This window comes from Plectrocnemia conspersa, unplaced genomic scaffold (assembly GCF_051122295.1).
Source record: "Plectrocnemia conspersa isolate PC_06_02 unplaced genomic scaffold, ASM5112229v1 ptg000014l, whole genome shotgun sequence".
Lineage (NCBI taxonomy): Eukaryota > Metazoa > Arthropoda > Insecta > Trichoptera > Polycentropodidae > Plectrocnemia > Plectrocnemia conspersa.
Genome location: NW_028277178.1, coordinates 16176331 through 16192351, shown reverse-complemented (window position 1 = coordinate 16192351; position 16021 = coordinate 16176331). Strand labels below are relative to the sequence as shown.

Genomic DNA, 16021 nt, shown 5'->3' with positions numbered 1-16021 from the left:
TTAAATTCGCCTCTATTCCTTCTTCGTTTATTAATTGGATAAACCCGATATATTCTTTCAATTTTCAAGTGTTTTAACATGCCAGATACGCAGTGGCGTTCCTATGGTATGTGCCACCTGGGGCGATCCTTAAAATTGCCCCCCCCCCCATACATTTTTTTGCAGGGTCATAAAATCAGCATTTTTTAAAATAATTAATTGGTTATTGTTAAGCTCTTGTTATTCGTGGATATATACGTATATATATTTTAGTGCATTCAGGGTTAAGAACCACACTAGACGATCCCATCGCGAATATGCCGCCCGGGGTGGCCCGCTTCCCATAGCTACACTACTACAGATACAAAATATCTTCAAAATCATTATCCGAATCTGACGAAAGCATTTAAGGCGTACGCGGCCACAGCTGATTGTTTGATATTTTACCCATAATCAAATTTTCATTAGTGATTAGGATCTCTGTGCGAACTGAGGCTAGACTCAACCTCCTACCTGGGCTGTTTTCTATCTTACTTGTGTCTTCTTACACTCTTACAGTTAATGCAAAGGGTAACCAAACGATTATTACAATAATGTAACTAGTAAAAATAAACAAAGGGTAACTCGCAGGAACAATAACATAATAGACAAACACTGAACTGACCACCAAGGTAAACCCTCGTAATGTCCAGAGTATAAAATAATCCTTTTGGACATAAAGGAACTCATAAGCAATGTGTCAAAGCATGTCAGTATTACCATCGTAAATACAGAAAATTCATACCCTTTTGTAGATTATAATTGCACCAACAATACAGACAAAAGACCGGTAATATTTATCCTTTGCATTATTTGACCTTCGAAATCTATTCATCTAACAAACTTCACTCTTTCAAGGTGTGGACATATTTCATCGGTCGAATATATGAGCGCAACAATTGGTTGAATGATCTCTGTGTGGTTGTAATTCGCTGGAGACCTTCACAACCTAAGGTATAAAATGCCCGACTCTAAGATACGCCACCACACACTGCAGAGAAGCAGATAACCGATCAATGGAAGCAGCTGACAGACGATAAAGTCCCTTGTTATTATTTTTGTTGTGTGCTAGTAGCAGTATATTTGATACTTTCCATTATATAGTATATTCTCTAAAATAAGTTGGTAAATATTAAAAAAAATATAATATTGATTTATACTAATATTTAAAGTCATATTTATGTATAATATTTATTAAATAGTTTGGTATTTCAGAATAGAAAATAAACTAAATGTAAAAATTAAGTTTATTTATTATTTTATTCAAAATTTAACAAAAAAATATATATAATATAATAAATCTCTATAGCTAGACGCGGATGGAATTAAATTTTAAGAGTTTGTCGAGCTATACGACGATCTATGAAATATTTCAATTTCTTAAACAAATGGACCATTTATTAATAAAACAAACTACAATAATGAAAATGTTGTTAGAATTATCATTTAACCATTAAAAAAGAATTGAAAATTATAGATCAAACTTTACATACTCGTATTATCGTGTTAATATATAGATATACACATTACATCCAATACTTCACTTAATTAGAAAAAATACGTATAACATAACAAAAGTCTTTAAATAAGTTCTTAATCAATATTCTCTAACATATTGTAAGTTCTGCATGAAACTATTATTTGAAAATGGGAATTTTTTAATTTTCTAACAAGATTTCTCATCAAACAAACAATAATGCATTTTTTTATGAATTGCAAAAATTGTTTGCGCTCCTGCAAGTGAAATATAAAAGCTTACACCAAAAGAAACTATTATTGTTCTTTTGTTATTTGACAATATTTTTAACATAAGATGCTTAAATTTGTCAAAAGATTAGTTTTTTAACCTTATCTAACACTGAACATTGTACGGAACGCAAGTTTTATTTTTTGGCATTAAGTCAAATACTTGTAGATCAACATATGTATATGCTGTTGAAGAAATAACACATGTTAGCTGTAAAATCATACAAAACAATAAAAATGTGATAACAGACATATATTTGGAAGGTTATACTTGTAATATCAATATAATAATATACTTAAAACAACGAATTGTATTTGTTTATACTTAATCAATATATATGATAAGTACATACATAGATTGTAAGTAGCGCTTTGTATAAAATAAATAAAGTTTTCTTTTTAAAAATGTTTTATTTCATTGAGACATAAGAACATTCATACACAACATTTATTTATTTTCCTCATCTTGCATATAAGGAAAAAGAGTAACTTAATACATGGAATTAAGGTTTCTTAGAAAATTAAATTGGAAATACCTATCTCATTTTAAAATTGAAAATAACATCTATACATGTGAAATATGAGGTAAAAATAAATAAATAATTTTTGATTGAAGGTTATTAAAAAATAATTAAAAATAAATTAGGCGTAATACATACAGCACATTTTTGATTCATTAAAAAAATACTTGTTTATATATTATTTTTATAATTTAAAAAAATCCATAACATAAGCGATAGTTTAATTTGGCAGTTGTGATGCAATAATTAAACTGAATTTACAAATTTAATCTTCTCTTATTGTTTCTTTTAAACTTGGACATATTTGACAAGCTTTCTTTTTCTGCAACAGCATTTGCTGAAATTATACTTATTATATTCTCCTCCTTTACCTCTTTTTTAATCAAAGAAGTATTTTCTGCATTATCTTTCTTTGGAGTTATTTTTGCTTTTTTAATTACAGATTCTCTGAAAAATATATTAATTTATTTACTATATAAGAAAATAATATATACATTATTTTATAATATACTCACACAACAATATTTTTAGCAGTGATTCCAAATGATTCACACAAATTGTTTGAAACACATAAAACGCTTTTATCATCTAAAAATTCCATGGAAGGCTTGTAAGATTTCTTATGTTTATTCATATCGAATTGATTTGTTTGTTCTATAAAAATACATACATATATATTTGGAATACAATAAATACAAAATTATTATTAGGTAACGACTTTTTCAAAGCAATGTTTAGAATCAATACGGGTACTCACTTAAGTGATCTGGCCAAATAGCTCCTTCGTTTTTATATTCCGATATTTCTTCATCCTTTTTTGATAATAAATTCATTAGCTGTTCCTCGCTATCGTACAATTCTTTGAGTCGCACCATCGAAGGCAGCGTTACATGCTCACAAAACTGAAAACATAACAAACGTTCATACTAAACAAACAAACTTTTCATATCAGTGATTACTCACAGTTTCTGGATTCGAAATTGAAAATTGAAATGGAAATTTTAAATTGAAACTGTCGTCACTGATGTGAAAACATAAATCAATTTTCTGATCTTGTTCATATTTAATAATTGATTTGTTTGCTTGACTAGACAATGTTTTAAATAGTAAATCGATACTGCAATCAACTAACGAAGAACCGCTCGCCTCTAATAGTGGATTATTTTTCTACAGTAATAAATTGTGTCGTTAAGGATATAAATCGAAATTGTTAAATTCCATATATACTGACCTTGAGATTTGATATCAGACTCTCTTTATTCAGTTGGGTTTCCCAAATTTTAATGAAATTTGTTAAATAAAAATAATATATTTCATTCGTGATTATGTACTTCAAGAAAAAATTGCAATTCTCCGAATTCGATATTTGTTTCCACATACTTAATGTGTATAATGATTATTTATAAAATAAATTAAATAAAAAAATGATATTTTAATAATAAAATGATATACATATATTATAATAAATGATATTTTACACGGCTGTCAAAATGACAGCTCAGGTGTTTTACTTAAAAATAATTGGTCCTAATATAAATTTTGACCATTATGTCAAAGTTGATTTTAATCATTTCACCGCGGCTGATATTTTTGCGCGCTATTTCGAAATTTGTTAATATATGAGGGGCACCTATTTATGCCATATTTTTAAAAATACTTTTGACTTCTATAGAAGCCATCTGTGGTGAAAGTATTAAGAGATATCTACTTTTTTTAATTAATATTATAGATTAAAAAAATATTAAATTTGTTTTTATAATGAAATATAACACTTGCTAAGAATTTCAACGCCACATTTAAAAAACGATGATTATGAACATTTTTTGCATTGGTCCCTAACGATAACGAAAGTTAACATCAACGTTTTGCTACATCAATACGGTTACTAGTGAGGAATTTTGCGATTCGGATCAAAAGCCTCGGGTGAAGATGACTTTTCGTCAAATATTTTTTTTCTAATGCAATTTTTTATCCCAAGATTAAGATCGTCTTTCAAATCTACATATGTTACAAAAGTTTTTGCCTCTAAAACACATGTGTCGAAAAAATCTTCGCATTTGCGAGACACGAGAAAATCTGTCGTTTTTATATTACAGTTGCTGCAAGTGCACATACCCTAGTTACGCCACTGTTTATATGGCTTTCCTACTTAGTATTACTCAATAATCTCACCGTTATTTTAAAGCTCATGGACCGTAAACTTTGCCAACGCTTTGTTGATCCCGATAAAAAAACAGTTTGGATGATTGAAAAAGTAATTACAATTTCAATTGCTTCTTTTATACCATCAACAGTGACTAGATTCAAAGAATGACAGATATATGAAATGAAAAACGCTTTTGGATTAATATTTGAAATATGAGATTGTACACCGTTCCTTAAACTGGCCTTTACAAAGTGATCGCAGTGAAAAGTTGACTAGCCAAAAGACGCGTTCACAAAAAAATATAGGTATAATATGACTTCATTCACACCTTAGGACCCTTAATATTGCATACAATTTTAACGAATGGCAACTCTGTTAAGTTCCGTATTGATCGCTTCGCAACTGGCATCACTGGAGTGACGGAGGTCTGTCAGTGGTCCGTCGGTCGAGCGACAGCCGGCGCCATGGGGTCCCTATTTCGAAGCGAGGAGATGACCCTGTGTCAGCTCTTCTTGCAGAGCGAAGCAGCGTACGCCTGCGTGTCAGAACTGGGAGAACTGGGACTCGTTCAGTTCCGGGACGTGAGTCACTATTGTCTTCTCCCACCACTGTTGGCTATTCCCATCGGCCGCTTACGTTCGTACTGTTCGCAAATCCGTTCTATTCGCACAAAAAATCAATACAATACAATCGAACTGACAAAGGCCTCAATCTAATTTATATCCTATACATTTTCTTTTTTGCCGTAACAATTGAATTACGCTTCAAACTAGCTATCTTATCGATTAGTTATTCGCTCGCGTTCTTCATCTTTTATCTTCGAAAAATTATGTCAATAACTCATTTCCTTAAAAATGTTTTTAGACAAAGCCCAAAATTTGCATATGAATATATCATTTATCTTTGTCATTAGATAAAACATACTTGTGTATGCTAAAATCATTTTACACTGTGTCGACCGTACCATATATGAACTTAAGACCTTGACCTGAGTATTGAAATGCCAAATTCCACACTTAAAACACTGTTTACATATTTAATCAGCGATCTTAAAATTGTAATGTTGTAATTATAGAGTAAACAATATTTTAAATAAATGGCTACATATGCAATGAAAATCTCACATTGTCACTGAAAGCGACAAATTACAAGAAACTTGCCCTTAATTAAGGTGATATAGTGCAAAATATATACAATTCTTAAGAAAAAATCTTTAAAATCCCCTCTCCCTTATTTCTAGATAGTTTCATTGTATGTAATTATTATTAAAAAACAAAAATATATATGGTATAAAAAAACAATCATTTTAAAACATATAGGAAAAGTCATGGGTTAATTATATTATTTTTATTTTATTTTTTCCCTGTAGTTCCACACATTAGTTTCTAGTGTGCCAAAAGACACTAACATTTTTAAAATAGCTAACTATTCGTATTTTCAAAAAAAAAAAAATTTATCTTTTACATAGTGTGGAGATTATTTTACATGAAATATAATATTTTGTAAATGCCTCCTATTTTTACCTTTACAAATACAAACTCTTTCAATGACGCTTTCCATAACTGTATGCAACAGACCTGGCACCAGGCTCTATCGTTTGGATTTCTCCACAAATGTTGTTCTTACCTCACAAAGGAATTTGAGCTTATTGAAAAACTCATTCATAAAATGTTCCTGTTGAAGCTCCTAATCTTATATGAAAACATTTTAAGACCACTTTAATTCAAGCTTTTAAGAATGTCGGGTAAATTTTACCAATTCTGTGTTAATGCATTGCTTCACACGTTGATTATTTTTATGGATACTGCAGATAGCAGAATCTTCCACTTTGTGGGAAATTCGTGAGTGATCCTTATTTCTGTAAACGGTATACCAATACCTAGATACTTCCTAGCTTCTAATTTTAGAAAGTAAAAGTAAATTTTTAAATATTTAACGGCAACTTATCTTCAATGTTTGGGAGAAAATGCTTACTGCAGCAATATAATTAGTTCATTCAGAATGTTGAATGTTTAGAAAATAAAGTATATGTAGATAGATGGACGAAAATTTGCATGTGAAAAGAACAGAACAGAAGATAGAAGTTACCACAAATTAACCTGTCTTTCTAGTAAAGTTAGCCAATTTACACACAAAGCCACTGATATGCTAATTGTGTTCTTTACCATGTAATTAATTAATTGTTCTCAGTTTCGTGAAATTTATGCATAGTATGTAAAAATAATGTTTTATCACAAATTTTACGCTTGCACGCATTTAAATCTTTATATATAATATAATTTGTTTTATTGCCTTTTTATAATCTGCAGTTAAATCCCGATGTGAATGCTTTTCAACGCAAGTTTGTCAACGAAGTTCGAAGATGCGACGAAATGGAGAGGAAACTCAGATATTTGGAGAAAGAGATCAGGAAGGACGATATACCCTTGCTGGATACTGGTGATAATCCGGAGGCTCCGCAGCCACGTGAGATGATCGATCTTGAGGTGCTCTAAAATTTATAATCTAATAATTTAAATACATTGTTGTTTTTGTACTAATTTTATTATTTTAAAGGCCACTTTTGAAAAATTAGAAAATGAACTACGCGAAGTAAACCAAAACGCCGAAGCTTTGAAGAGAAACTTTCTCGAGTTGACTGAGCTGAAGCATATTTTGCGTAAGACGCAAGTTTTCTTCGACGAGGTAATATGCTTTGAAGTATCACATTATCGATGATAGAATTTGATTTTTGACATCATTTAAATAGCGAGTCGAAATAATTTATTGCAATTTAATCACCTCATAGTTTTTAAACGCATTATCGATATATTCTTATGGGCAATAAATATATTGATCTTAATTAAATCAATCGGTAAGTATTCTGCGAAATACATAACCAATGTAATGTTGTCGATTTCATTAATTTAAATTCGTTTTTATATTAAAATATCATAATTTCATCACTTTTTAAAAGATGCGGGGTCTCCATATTGCTACATTACTGATTTTGTTAATAGCGTATATTCATCTTCTTTTTATAAGCTTTTGATCGCTGAAATAATTTTCCCATACAGTTTTTGGAATGAATTAATGTTGTATTATCTATAGTATGAAAGAATTCAAAAGCATTAATATTTTAAACTAAATATTCTTAACATATCGCTATTAATGCACATCGAAAGGTGTCGGCTTTATATTTGTTGATAACGTGTTCCAGTCGGTCTTCGTGTTTATAAGTGTTCCAGTATGTTATATATTGTGTAATTAATTTGTTTTTGATATTCCATAATAATTCACGAGAGAGAAACATTATTCATTTCATGATTTTCTAAATGTTCATCATATATGTGCATATATAAACGTTTTAAAAAAATGTTCTCCAAGATGGCTGATCCTTCGCGTGAAGAAGAACAAGTTACGTTACTAGGTGAGGAGGGCCTGCGCGCTGGGGGGCAAGCTCTTAAGTTAGGGTATGATTATTAACGTCAAATTATAATGTCCCAATTTGTAATTTAGTGGACGATACTTCAGTTAAACAGCCGATATCGTCGCCGACGATTCATCTGCGGTAGTTTCAAGTAGCTGAAGAATACGTCTTTTGTAATTCCGTTATTGTTACAGCAATTGTACTGCGACCTAGACACGGATCAGTACCGCTCACCACTCAGGCAAGCCACGTCCCTTGTGTTCTCCCTGTTGGATTGCACTCTCTAACGCTCTACGTCGTTTCCCTCCCTTGAATTTATTCTTATTAAAATGAGATTATCGACGCAGATTACTTCAAAATCCTTACACACACATACTGATAAATATGCAGATAAACAATGTGACATAAATTGCTGTATACGCTGTCGTAAAAAAATATGAATAACAGTTAAGATTACATTAATATTTGTACCTTCAAGCATAACATATAAATCAAATTAATTAAACGCTAACATAACTGATAATTGTTTGTTTAGTTTTGTGTGCTGCCTGAGTGTGTATTCGATCTAATAAAACTTAACTTCTCTGTTGTCATTAGTGCAAATGTTTTCAATCATAGAAAACTGTTTAAATATACAAAGTAAGTACTAGTTAAAATTTCAGCTGATGTCCCAAACGATTTTCATTAAGAAAAGTGGTGATTTGCTTTTATTTTTTTAATTAACATTTGATTTTGTTAACTTGTTAAAAGTGGTGTTATATTAATATATTATGTATTTGCTTTCACTTTACTCTAAACAACAACTTATTCTTAGTACAACATTGATTCTTCTATGCATGTCATTCATAATGCTTGTGATGTCTGCAGTTAGATGTATTATTATCATTGCTAGTCAAAACTCATCTCCAGTTATATATTCATATTTGTCATTAAAGGATGGATGAAAAGATACTTAATATTTTATTTTACAAAACAAGTGTCTTTTGAATCATCTTTGTTTTTCATTTATTTTAACATACATGCTGATAACATGATCAGTTATTTGTAATGATGGTGACTCCTGTAGAATATCGAAATATTTTTTAATATGCCCATACGTTTCACACAAAACCACATTGCATCAGTAGTGCTATTGTGTTATATACTATATATGGATCATAATGAGATATAGACATAGCTTTATCGCTTTTAATATACATAATATATATAACAATACAATGTCGGTGATTAAACTTCTTGATTGAGGGGATTTGTGTTGTAATTTGTTGTTTGTGTTGTGTGTCAGCACGAGGGTGGGCACAATACCACCGAGTCGATGACGCGGGCGCTTATTAGTGACGAAACGCAAAGAAACTTTGGACCTGTGCAACTTGGGTATGTATCAAACATGTATTTTACGTTAAACGCTCTCTAAATAAATTAACATTGCAAAATATGTCGTCTTCTCCTGTGATTTGATTCTACACACAGTGAACACGCGTCACTCGCACACAACTGGCAATATTTCAATTAACTATCAACTGTTTAAATATGTTTTACTGTGTGTATTTTTATTCAAATCGCTAATAGCTTGGAACTAATGTGGTGTGGGTGTTAATGGTGTTTGAATTACATACATATATTATCATATTAACCGATTTTAACAATCAATATAATTTTAATCTAAAGAACACATACGCACAATAATAAAACGATATGCGCTTAATTACTGTGTATAGCAAAAATTTTTCACAAAGGTAGAATAACTTAATTTATACGTAATATTACATACTAATTTCAACTGCAACATTAGTTTTTTTTTATTTATAATTTTGATTTTAAAATATTTTCAGTTATCGTATATATATTTTATTTATTTATATCATAAATAGTATATATAATTATATACATTTACAAATGTGTCAAATGAAACACCTCTATGTATTTTTATCCTAATTTTTTTAATGAAAATGCTACAAATTGCCCTAATATGACTCCAATATGTGTTTTCCAGAACTTAAAAAGTACACGGATTATTTTAGAAAAAATTGGCAGGCATAGCTTTTGGATCGTTAAAATCGTTGAACGAGCAGTATCGGGTCGAGCATTGTCTTACTGACACATAACACCTGTACTCAGAAGTCTACGTGGTTTTCGAAGATAATTCTTAAGATATTCATATATTGTACTAATAACAAATGTTCCTCCTGTGCATTTAGTGCTCCAAAATTACCCCTTTTTATCCGAAAAGAGAGCATAGTTTTGCATAATTGTTTTGGCAAAACCCAGATTTTATATGAATTAACAATTTTTCCTTGGAAATATAAACATATTGTTAACGATTTTCCTTCACAATGCCTTCAAGAGCTCTAATAGATCCTGGTGTCACTACTTAGCTGAGAAGAGTTTGCTACAGAACTTATGCCATTTAAAATATTTTTAGTACACCTACTTGCCGTAGCGATAGACCTGCATAGCCACATTAACCTTTCATTCATCCATGAATCTTGAAGAATTTTTATTCACTTTAAAAAATACTGAATGATAGAGCTCTGGTTCACCAAGTGCTGCCGCAACATTAAGCTACTGCTGTGCATTCATGTTGCATTTATGGTTATTTCAGTCAGCTATCGACCATTCTCTCAATTTACAGGACAATGGAGCTGTGTTTTGAATTATTTTTTGCATTTTCAAGGTATTCATTTAACTCACCCTTGTACGATGTACACGTTGAATTGATATAAACCCAAGGTTTTGGCTAATAAAAACAACTACATATAACAAAAAACTATATAAGTAGTCAAAAAAAGAAACATTAAGTCAGCTTGTACTTTTTTACATGTATGTTGAGGTATTTTATTTTTGTGGAAAATTTTAGTACGGTATTATTTTACTTTATATACGTACATTTTGCTTTTATAAAGAAATTATAATAATTTCATAGTAATATAATAATCTTTCATTGAATGATGGTTGAATTAAGAATATAATTATATCATTTAGTCCACGGGACAAACAATCGGATCAACTGGATTTTCTTCCCTGGTCAGTAAATTTGCTAGAGTGAACGTTGATCGTTGTTGGCATACTATGTCATTGTATATTATTTCCTGATTATTTAGTTGCATGTCTATTATTTTTAATGTTTTCTTAATGATTACAAGTGGGGGACATCAGAGCTGTGTATTATATACGTACATATGTACAGTATGCATTTTGATTTTTAATACATAATAAAATAAATGTGTATTAACAATTTTGTATATTTATTACCGTGATTGAGTCGCAGTATAAAAAAAATATTATGGTAAATTGTTCGTGTATGTATAAAGTGTAAAAATGCATGGATTTTTAATACGTTGTATATATTCATTACTTTGGCTTATTAATAACCTCACGTAACTTATATTGTCATTGACAATACTTTTTCTTTAAATTTGGATTATTAAAAGGACTCATTTTTATAACTATTGAATAAAATAAAGCATTGTTAAAACAAATGGAATCCAAATATAAAAGAATATAAATGTTAATGAGAATATTGGATACCTAAGGTTAAAACTAAGCCAACAATATACAATAGTGATGCTCTACCTATCAAATTGATGTGTATTTACTAAATTTTGCATTCATTTTCATATTTATTAATATTTTTATATATGTAATTGCATGCAGAGTTACTTATAAATATTTTACTTATAATTTATTATTGTAATACCTTTAGCTGAATTTTAAATTTTACCATATTTTTTTTAATTTTAACTAATAATTGGTAGAGCATTACCTTTTTACTCTTTACCTAGCTATCTTATGAACAATAATCCTAAGATTGTTATATTAATATTCTTCTTCATATACATAGCTTCGTCGCCGGTGTGATTCTGCGCGAACGGATTCCCGCATTTGAACGCATGTTATGGCGAGCATGCAGAGGAAATGTATTCTTGCGGCAAGCAGAAATCGAAACACCGTTGGAGGACCCGTCCACGGCACGATTCAATAAATTTGACCAGATATTTCAATTTAAGTTTGTTTGTAATTAAATTTTAACAATTTTAGGGCGATCAAGTTTACAAGTCGGTATTCATCATATTTTTCCAAGGCGATCAGTTGAAGACGAGGGTGAAGAAAATTTGCGAGGGCTTCCGGGCCACTCTTTATCCGTGCCCAGAGGCGCCTGCCGACAGGCGCGAAATGGCAATGGGTGTAATGACACGCATCGAGGACTTAAATACTGTAAATAATTTATTTTATACATTGTCAAAATATTCAACTGCATATTGCTAAAATCTTCATATATTGTAGGTTCTCGGCCAAACGCAAGATCATCGTCATAGAGTTTTAGTGGCTGCCGCTAAGAATATCGTCAAGTGGTTTGTGAAAGTTCGCAAGATAAAAGCAATCTATCACACGCTAAATTTGTTCAATTTAGACGTTACTCAAAAATGCTTGATTGCCGAGTGCTGGGTTCCAGCCCTCGATCTTGAAACGATTCAACTTGCATTGAGACGAGGAACGGTTAGTTTAATTTATGTATTTGATTAACTTTTCAAAAGAACAATACTTATTATCTATATATTTAGGAACGCAGCGGAAGCTCTGTGCCTCCGATATTGAATCGGATGGAGACGTTTGAAGATCCACCGACTTATAATCGAACAAACAAGTTTACAAGTGCTTTCCAGACATTAATTAATGCTTACGGCGTTGCTACTTATCGTGAAGTCAATCCAGGTTGATGGAAATTTCAAATCGAATCTGTTAATATGCTACCCTTATTTAATTTACATGTATATTTATTTGCAGCTCCTTACACCATCATTACATTCCCATTTTTGTTCGCTGTCATGTTTGGTGATCTTGGACATGGTTTGTTAATGGCACTTTTTGGACTGTGGATGGTGTTGAAGGAGAAGCCTCTTGCTGCAAAGAAATCTGATAGTGAAGTACGTTAACAAATTAATATATATATTAAAAATACAGTATACTGTATTTTTAAATTTTACAATAATGTCAATCTTTTTAGATTTGGAATATATTCTTCGGGGGCCGTTACATTATTTTACTAATGGGAGTATTCTCTATGTATACTGGATTGATTTACAATGACATATTCTCTAAGAGTTTGAATATATTCGGATCATATTGGAATATAAATTATAGCACATGCACCGTTGTGACTAATAAGGACTTGCAATTAAATCCTGATTCTAAAGATTACTATCAAGTTCCATATCCTATTGGCATGGATCCTGTTTGGCAGGTATATATATATATATATATATGACTATTATTTAAAATACATATTGAACATATGGAGCATTAATTTTCAGCTTGCAGATAATAAAATCATCTTCCAAAATGCATTCAAAATGAAGATTTCGATCATTCTTGGAGTAATTCATATGTTATTTGGGGTTTCTCTGTCTTTATGGAATCATACGTAATATAAATTTTATTAAATGCCACTTTTAATCCTAATTCTTAATTTATTAATAGTTCGTATTGCATTTTAGATACTTCAAGAGGAAATTGAACATTTGGTTTGAATTCATTCCCCAAGTTGTGTTTATGACATTCCTTTTCTTCTATATGGTGTTGTTGATATTTACTAAATGGGCTAACTATGGACCAAACCCTGACAATCACGGATCGAATGAGATAGGTTTGTATTTTAAAAGTATATACACACATTTTAAAATGATAGTAATTAACTATAATTTTTAGAATACATACAAGTATCACCTTATTGCGCACCCTCAATTCTCATTACGTTTATTAACATGGTATTGATGAAAGAAAATCCTAAACGAATTCCCTGTGCCGATGTGATGTATGCCGGTCAAATGGGCATCCAAAAACTGCTGGTAGTCTGTGCGCTTTTATGCGTACCCGTAATGTTGTTTGCTAAACCTTATTATATTATGAGGGAGAATAAACTGCGTACGGTATGTATGATTTATTTTTCACTTTTAGTATTTTATTAATGTTTATTTTAATAATTTTTATATATTTTTCAATAGATGAACCATCAACCAATGCACAATGGAGAGAATGGTGATGTTGGTTCAAATAGTCAAGCACCACCTCCCGAAGCCAACAAGGGACACGAAGAAGATGTAGCTGAGATGTACATTCATCAGGTATGTACATTCATATGTATATGTTCATAATTATGTTGTATATGAAACTTACATTATAAATATTTTATAGGGTATTCATACCATCGAATACGTTCTTGGGAGTGTATCTCATACAGCTTCGTACCTTCGACTCTGGGCTTTATCACTTGCCCATGCGCAACTAGCTGAAGTCCTATGGAATATGGTGATGAAAAATGGTACATAGAACTATATTGTCTTGTATTCATTATATTCAATTTATGCCTAATATTATTATATGTTTCATAGGTGTTACACAAGATGGATGGTTAGGTGGATTTGCCGCATGGGCAGCCTTTGCTTTATGGGCGTCGCTTACCTTAAGCATTTTAGTACTAATGGAAGGTCTTTCGGCCTTCTTGCATACTTTACGTTTGCATTGGTATAAATATTTGTTTTAATAGTTTTTTTTAATATATTTTACATTAGTATTATAATTGATTAATAATTTTCAGGGTTGAGTTCCAAAGCAAATTCTATGAAGGGCTGGGTCACAGCTTCCAACCATTTGCCTTCGAGGTAATTTTGGATGTAGCTTCTCAAACTGCTGAAGAATAAATTATTTAGTATCATTCTAGACATATTACCCTTATATATATATATATATTAATATGTATATGTAAAAAAATTTCATTGTAGTGTTGTTGAGTTTAGAAACTGTTACAGTATTGAAATGAATAAAAATATACGATGATCGTTTATCTTGTTCGAAATCTTAATATTTAACGATCAAAATCTATTTATCATAATATATAATACTCAATGATATACAATACATATATACAAAAAATGTTTATGTACTTACTAATCTCAATATTTATTCTATATTATAATGTCATAATTCTTGCCAGTAGTGGTAGAACTTGTTGACGAATCTCATAAAGAATTATTGTGCGGCATGTTATTCGCTTTTGATGTTGTGTGAATTAAATAATGGTTTTACTGCTACTGACTTGTGAAATTGTAAGATTTGTTTAATGTATGTTGATAACATAATGCATACTTATGTATTTTTCGGTCAGTGCAATAAATAACTAATGCATCGATTATGTGTATATTTTTTACAAGTATATATTATATTTATCTTTTCATCCATATATTTTTCAATGTTTTGAGCACCGATAAAGCTATCTCTTTTATATACATGTATTATCAGATAAAAACATCACCTAAATTCGCTTGATTACCATATGATAGAAACAATATTTTATGATTGTTTGTTTAGCGATAGCTATTATTATTTTAGCGATATTCATACAGTCAATCTAAAAATGTGCCAAAACAATATTGAAATCTATTTGTGAGCTTTAATTTAAATAAGAACTGCAACTATAAATTATAGTACATCAAAAATTCGAATTTCATTCTAGTTCTAACAAATTTTATGAGCATTTTTTAAACATTACCTTCAGTCTAATGATGACACTATTACATTTAGCTGCCGCATTGAACATGATACCCTTGACCCAATGCAAGATACGGCATCGGTGATGTATCAGTATCAGTAATGATCAAATGCAATACTAAAAATTACTAGCGTCGACCCAATAAGGACAAACTTTTTGTTGAAATATAGGAGTCTTAGATTCTCCGCTGCTCGTAACATTGAGATAAAATTGCCAATGAAAAGTAAATTCCTGTCATATTAAGCACTGACCTTTTGACTATATTGTCACGGAAATTAGAAATTCACTATGCTAAATTTTGATAATGAACACATTCTAATATTTAAAGTATATGTTGTTACCTCAAATATGTGCAGTACCTTCATAACTACTCAACGTCCCATTACACAGTTTTGATAAAACTAATTTCTTCAGTAGCATAATAGGGTTACCAACCTTGAGGGTTAGTTCGTGCTGTGACAATCCACTTGGATTCATGGAATTTAAGAACTCAATAGGTTAATAGAATTGATTAAAACATTATTTTTAAATATATCAATATTATATAAATGTATATAATAAAATTTACAGTATATTAAAGTAAAATTTTTACTCATTGTTTTTTGTATACGCAATGGTAAAATCATTAAATGCCA

At 30.5% G+C, this 16021-nt stretch overlaps 1 protein-coding gene and 1 long non-coding RNA gene across 9 annotated transcripts; one reads left to right on the top strand and one right to left on the bottom strand.

Annotated features, from left to right (window-relative positions):
• Positions 1-2155: 2155 nt before the first annotated feature.
• On the bottom strand, positions 2156-3654 carry LOC148226364 (uncharacterized). Its single transcript, XR_015812268.1, has 5 exons — positions 3517-3654; positions 3249-3452; positions 3043-3187; positions 2801-2939; positions 2156-2732 (listed from the first exon to the last, which is right to left on the bottom strand). It is a non-coding gene; the product is annotated as an uncharacterized LOC148226364 (long non-coding RNA).
• Positions 3655-4824: 1170 nt separating this feature from the next.
• On the top strand, positions 4825-15026 carry LOC148226363 (V-type proton ATPase 116 kDa subunit a 1-like). Of its 8 annotated transcripts, none has more exons than XM_088204664.1 (18): positions 4825-5012; positions 6741-6917; positions 6988-7116; positions 8035-8286; positions 8376-8479; positions 11682-11808; positions 11879-12055; positions 12125-12337; positions 12403-12553; positions 12626-12765; positions 12846-13082; positions 13153-13262; positions 13336-13484; positions 13547-13767; positions 13843-13962; positions 14033-14159; positions 14230-14362; positions 14436-15026. In XM_088204664.1, exons 6-18 carry the CDS (start codon positions 11731-11733, stop codon positions 14536-14538), a joined length of 1959 nt encoding a protein of 652 aa, XP_088060790.1. In that variant the 5' UTR covers positions 4825-5012; positions 6741-6917; positions 6988-7116; positions 8035-8286; positions 8376-8479; positions 11682-11730; the 3' UTR covers positions 14539-15026. The 8 variants fall into 8 exon arrangements, with proteins under 8 accessions (XP_088060790.1, XP_088060786.1, XP_088060789.1 ...); XM_088204660.1 differs by having other exon boundaries at positions 8376-9214; XM_088204663.1 differs by having other exon boundaries at positions 7798-8286.
• Positions 15027-16021: the final 995 nt, after the last annotated feature.

Coding starts and splice junctions, on each gene's coding strand:
- LOC148226363 (XM_088204656.1), top strand. CDS start 4,896: ATGGGGTCCCTATTTCGAAGCGAGGAGATGACCCTGTGTCAGCTCTTC. Junction 9,215..11,681: donor TTTGGACCTGTGCAACTTGG/GTATGTATCAAA, acceptor TCATATACATAG/CTTCGTCGCCGGTGTGATTC. Junction 11,809..11,878: donor CGTTGGAGGACCCGTCCACG/GCACGATTCAAT, acceptor TAACAATTTTAG/GGCGATCAAGTTTACAAGTC.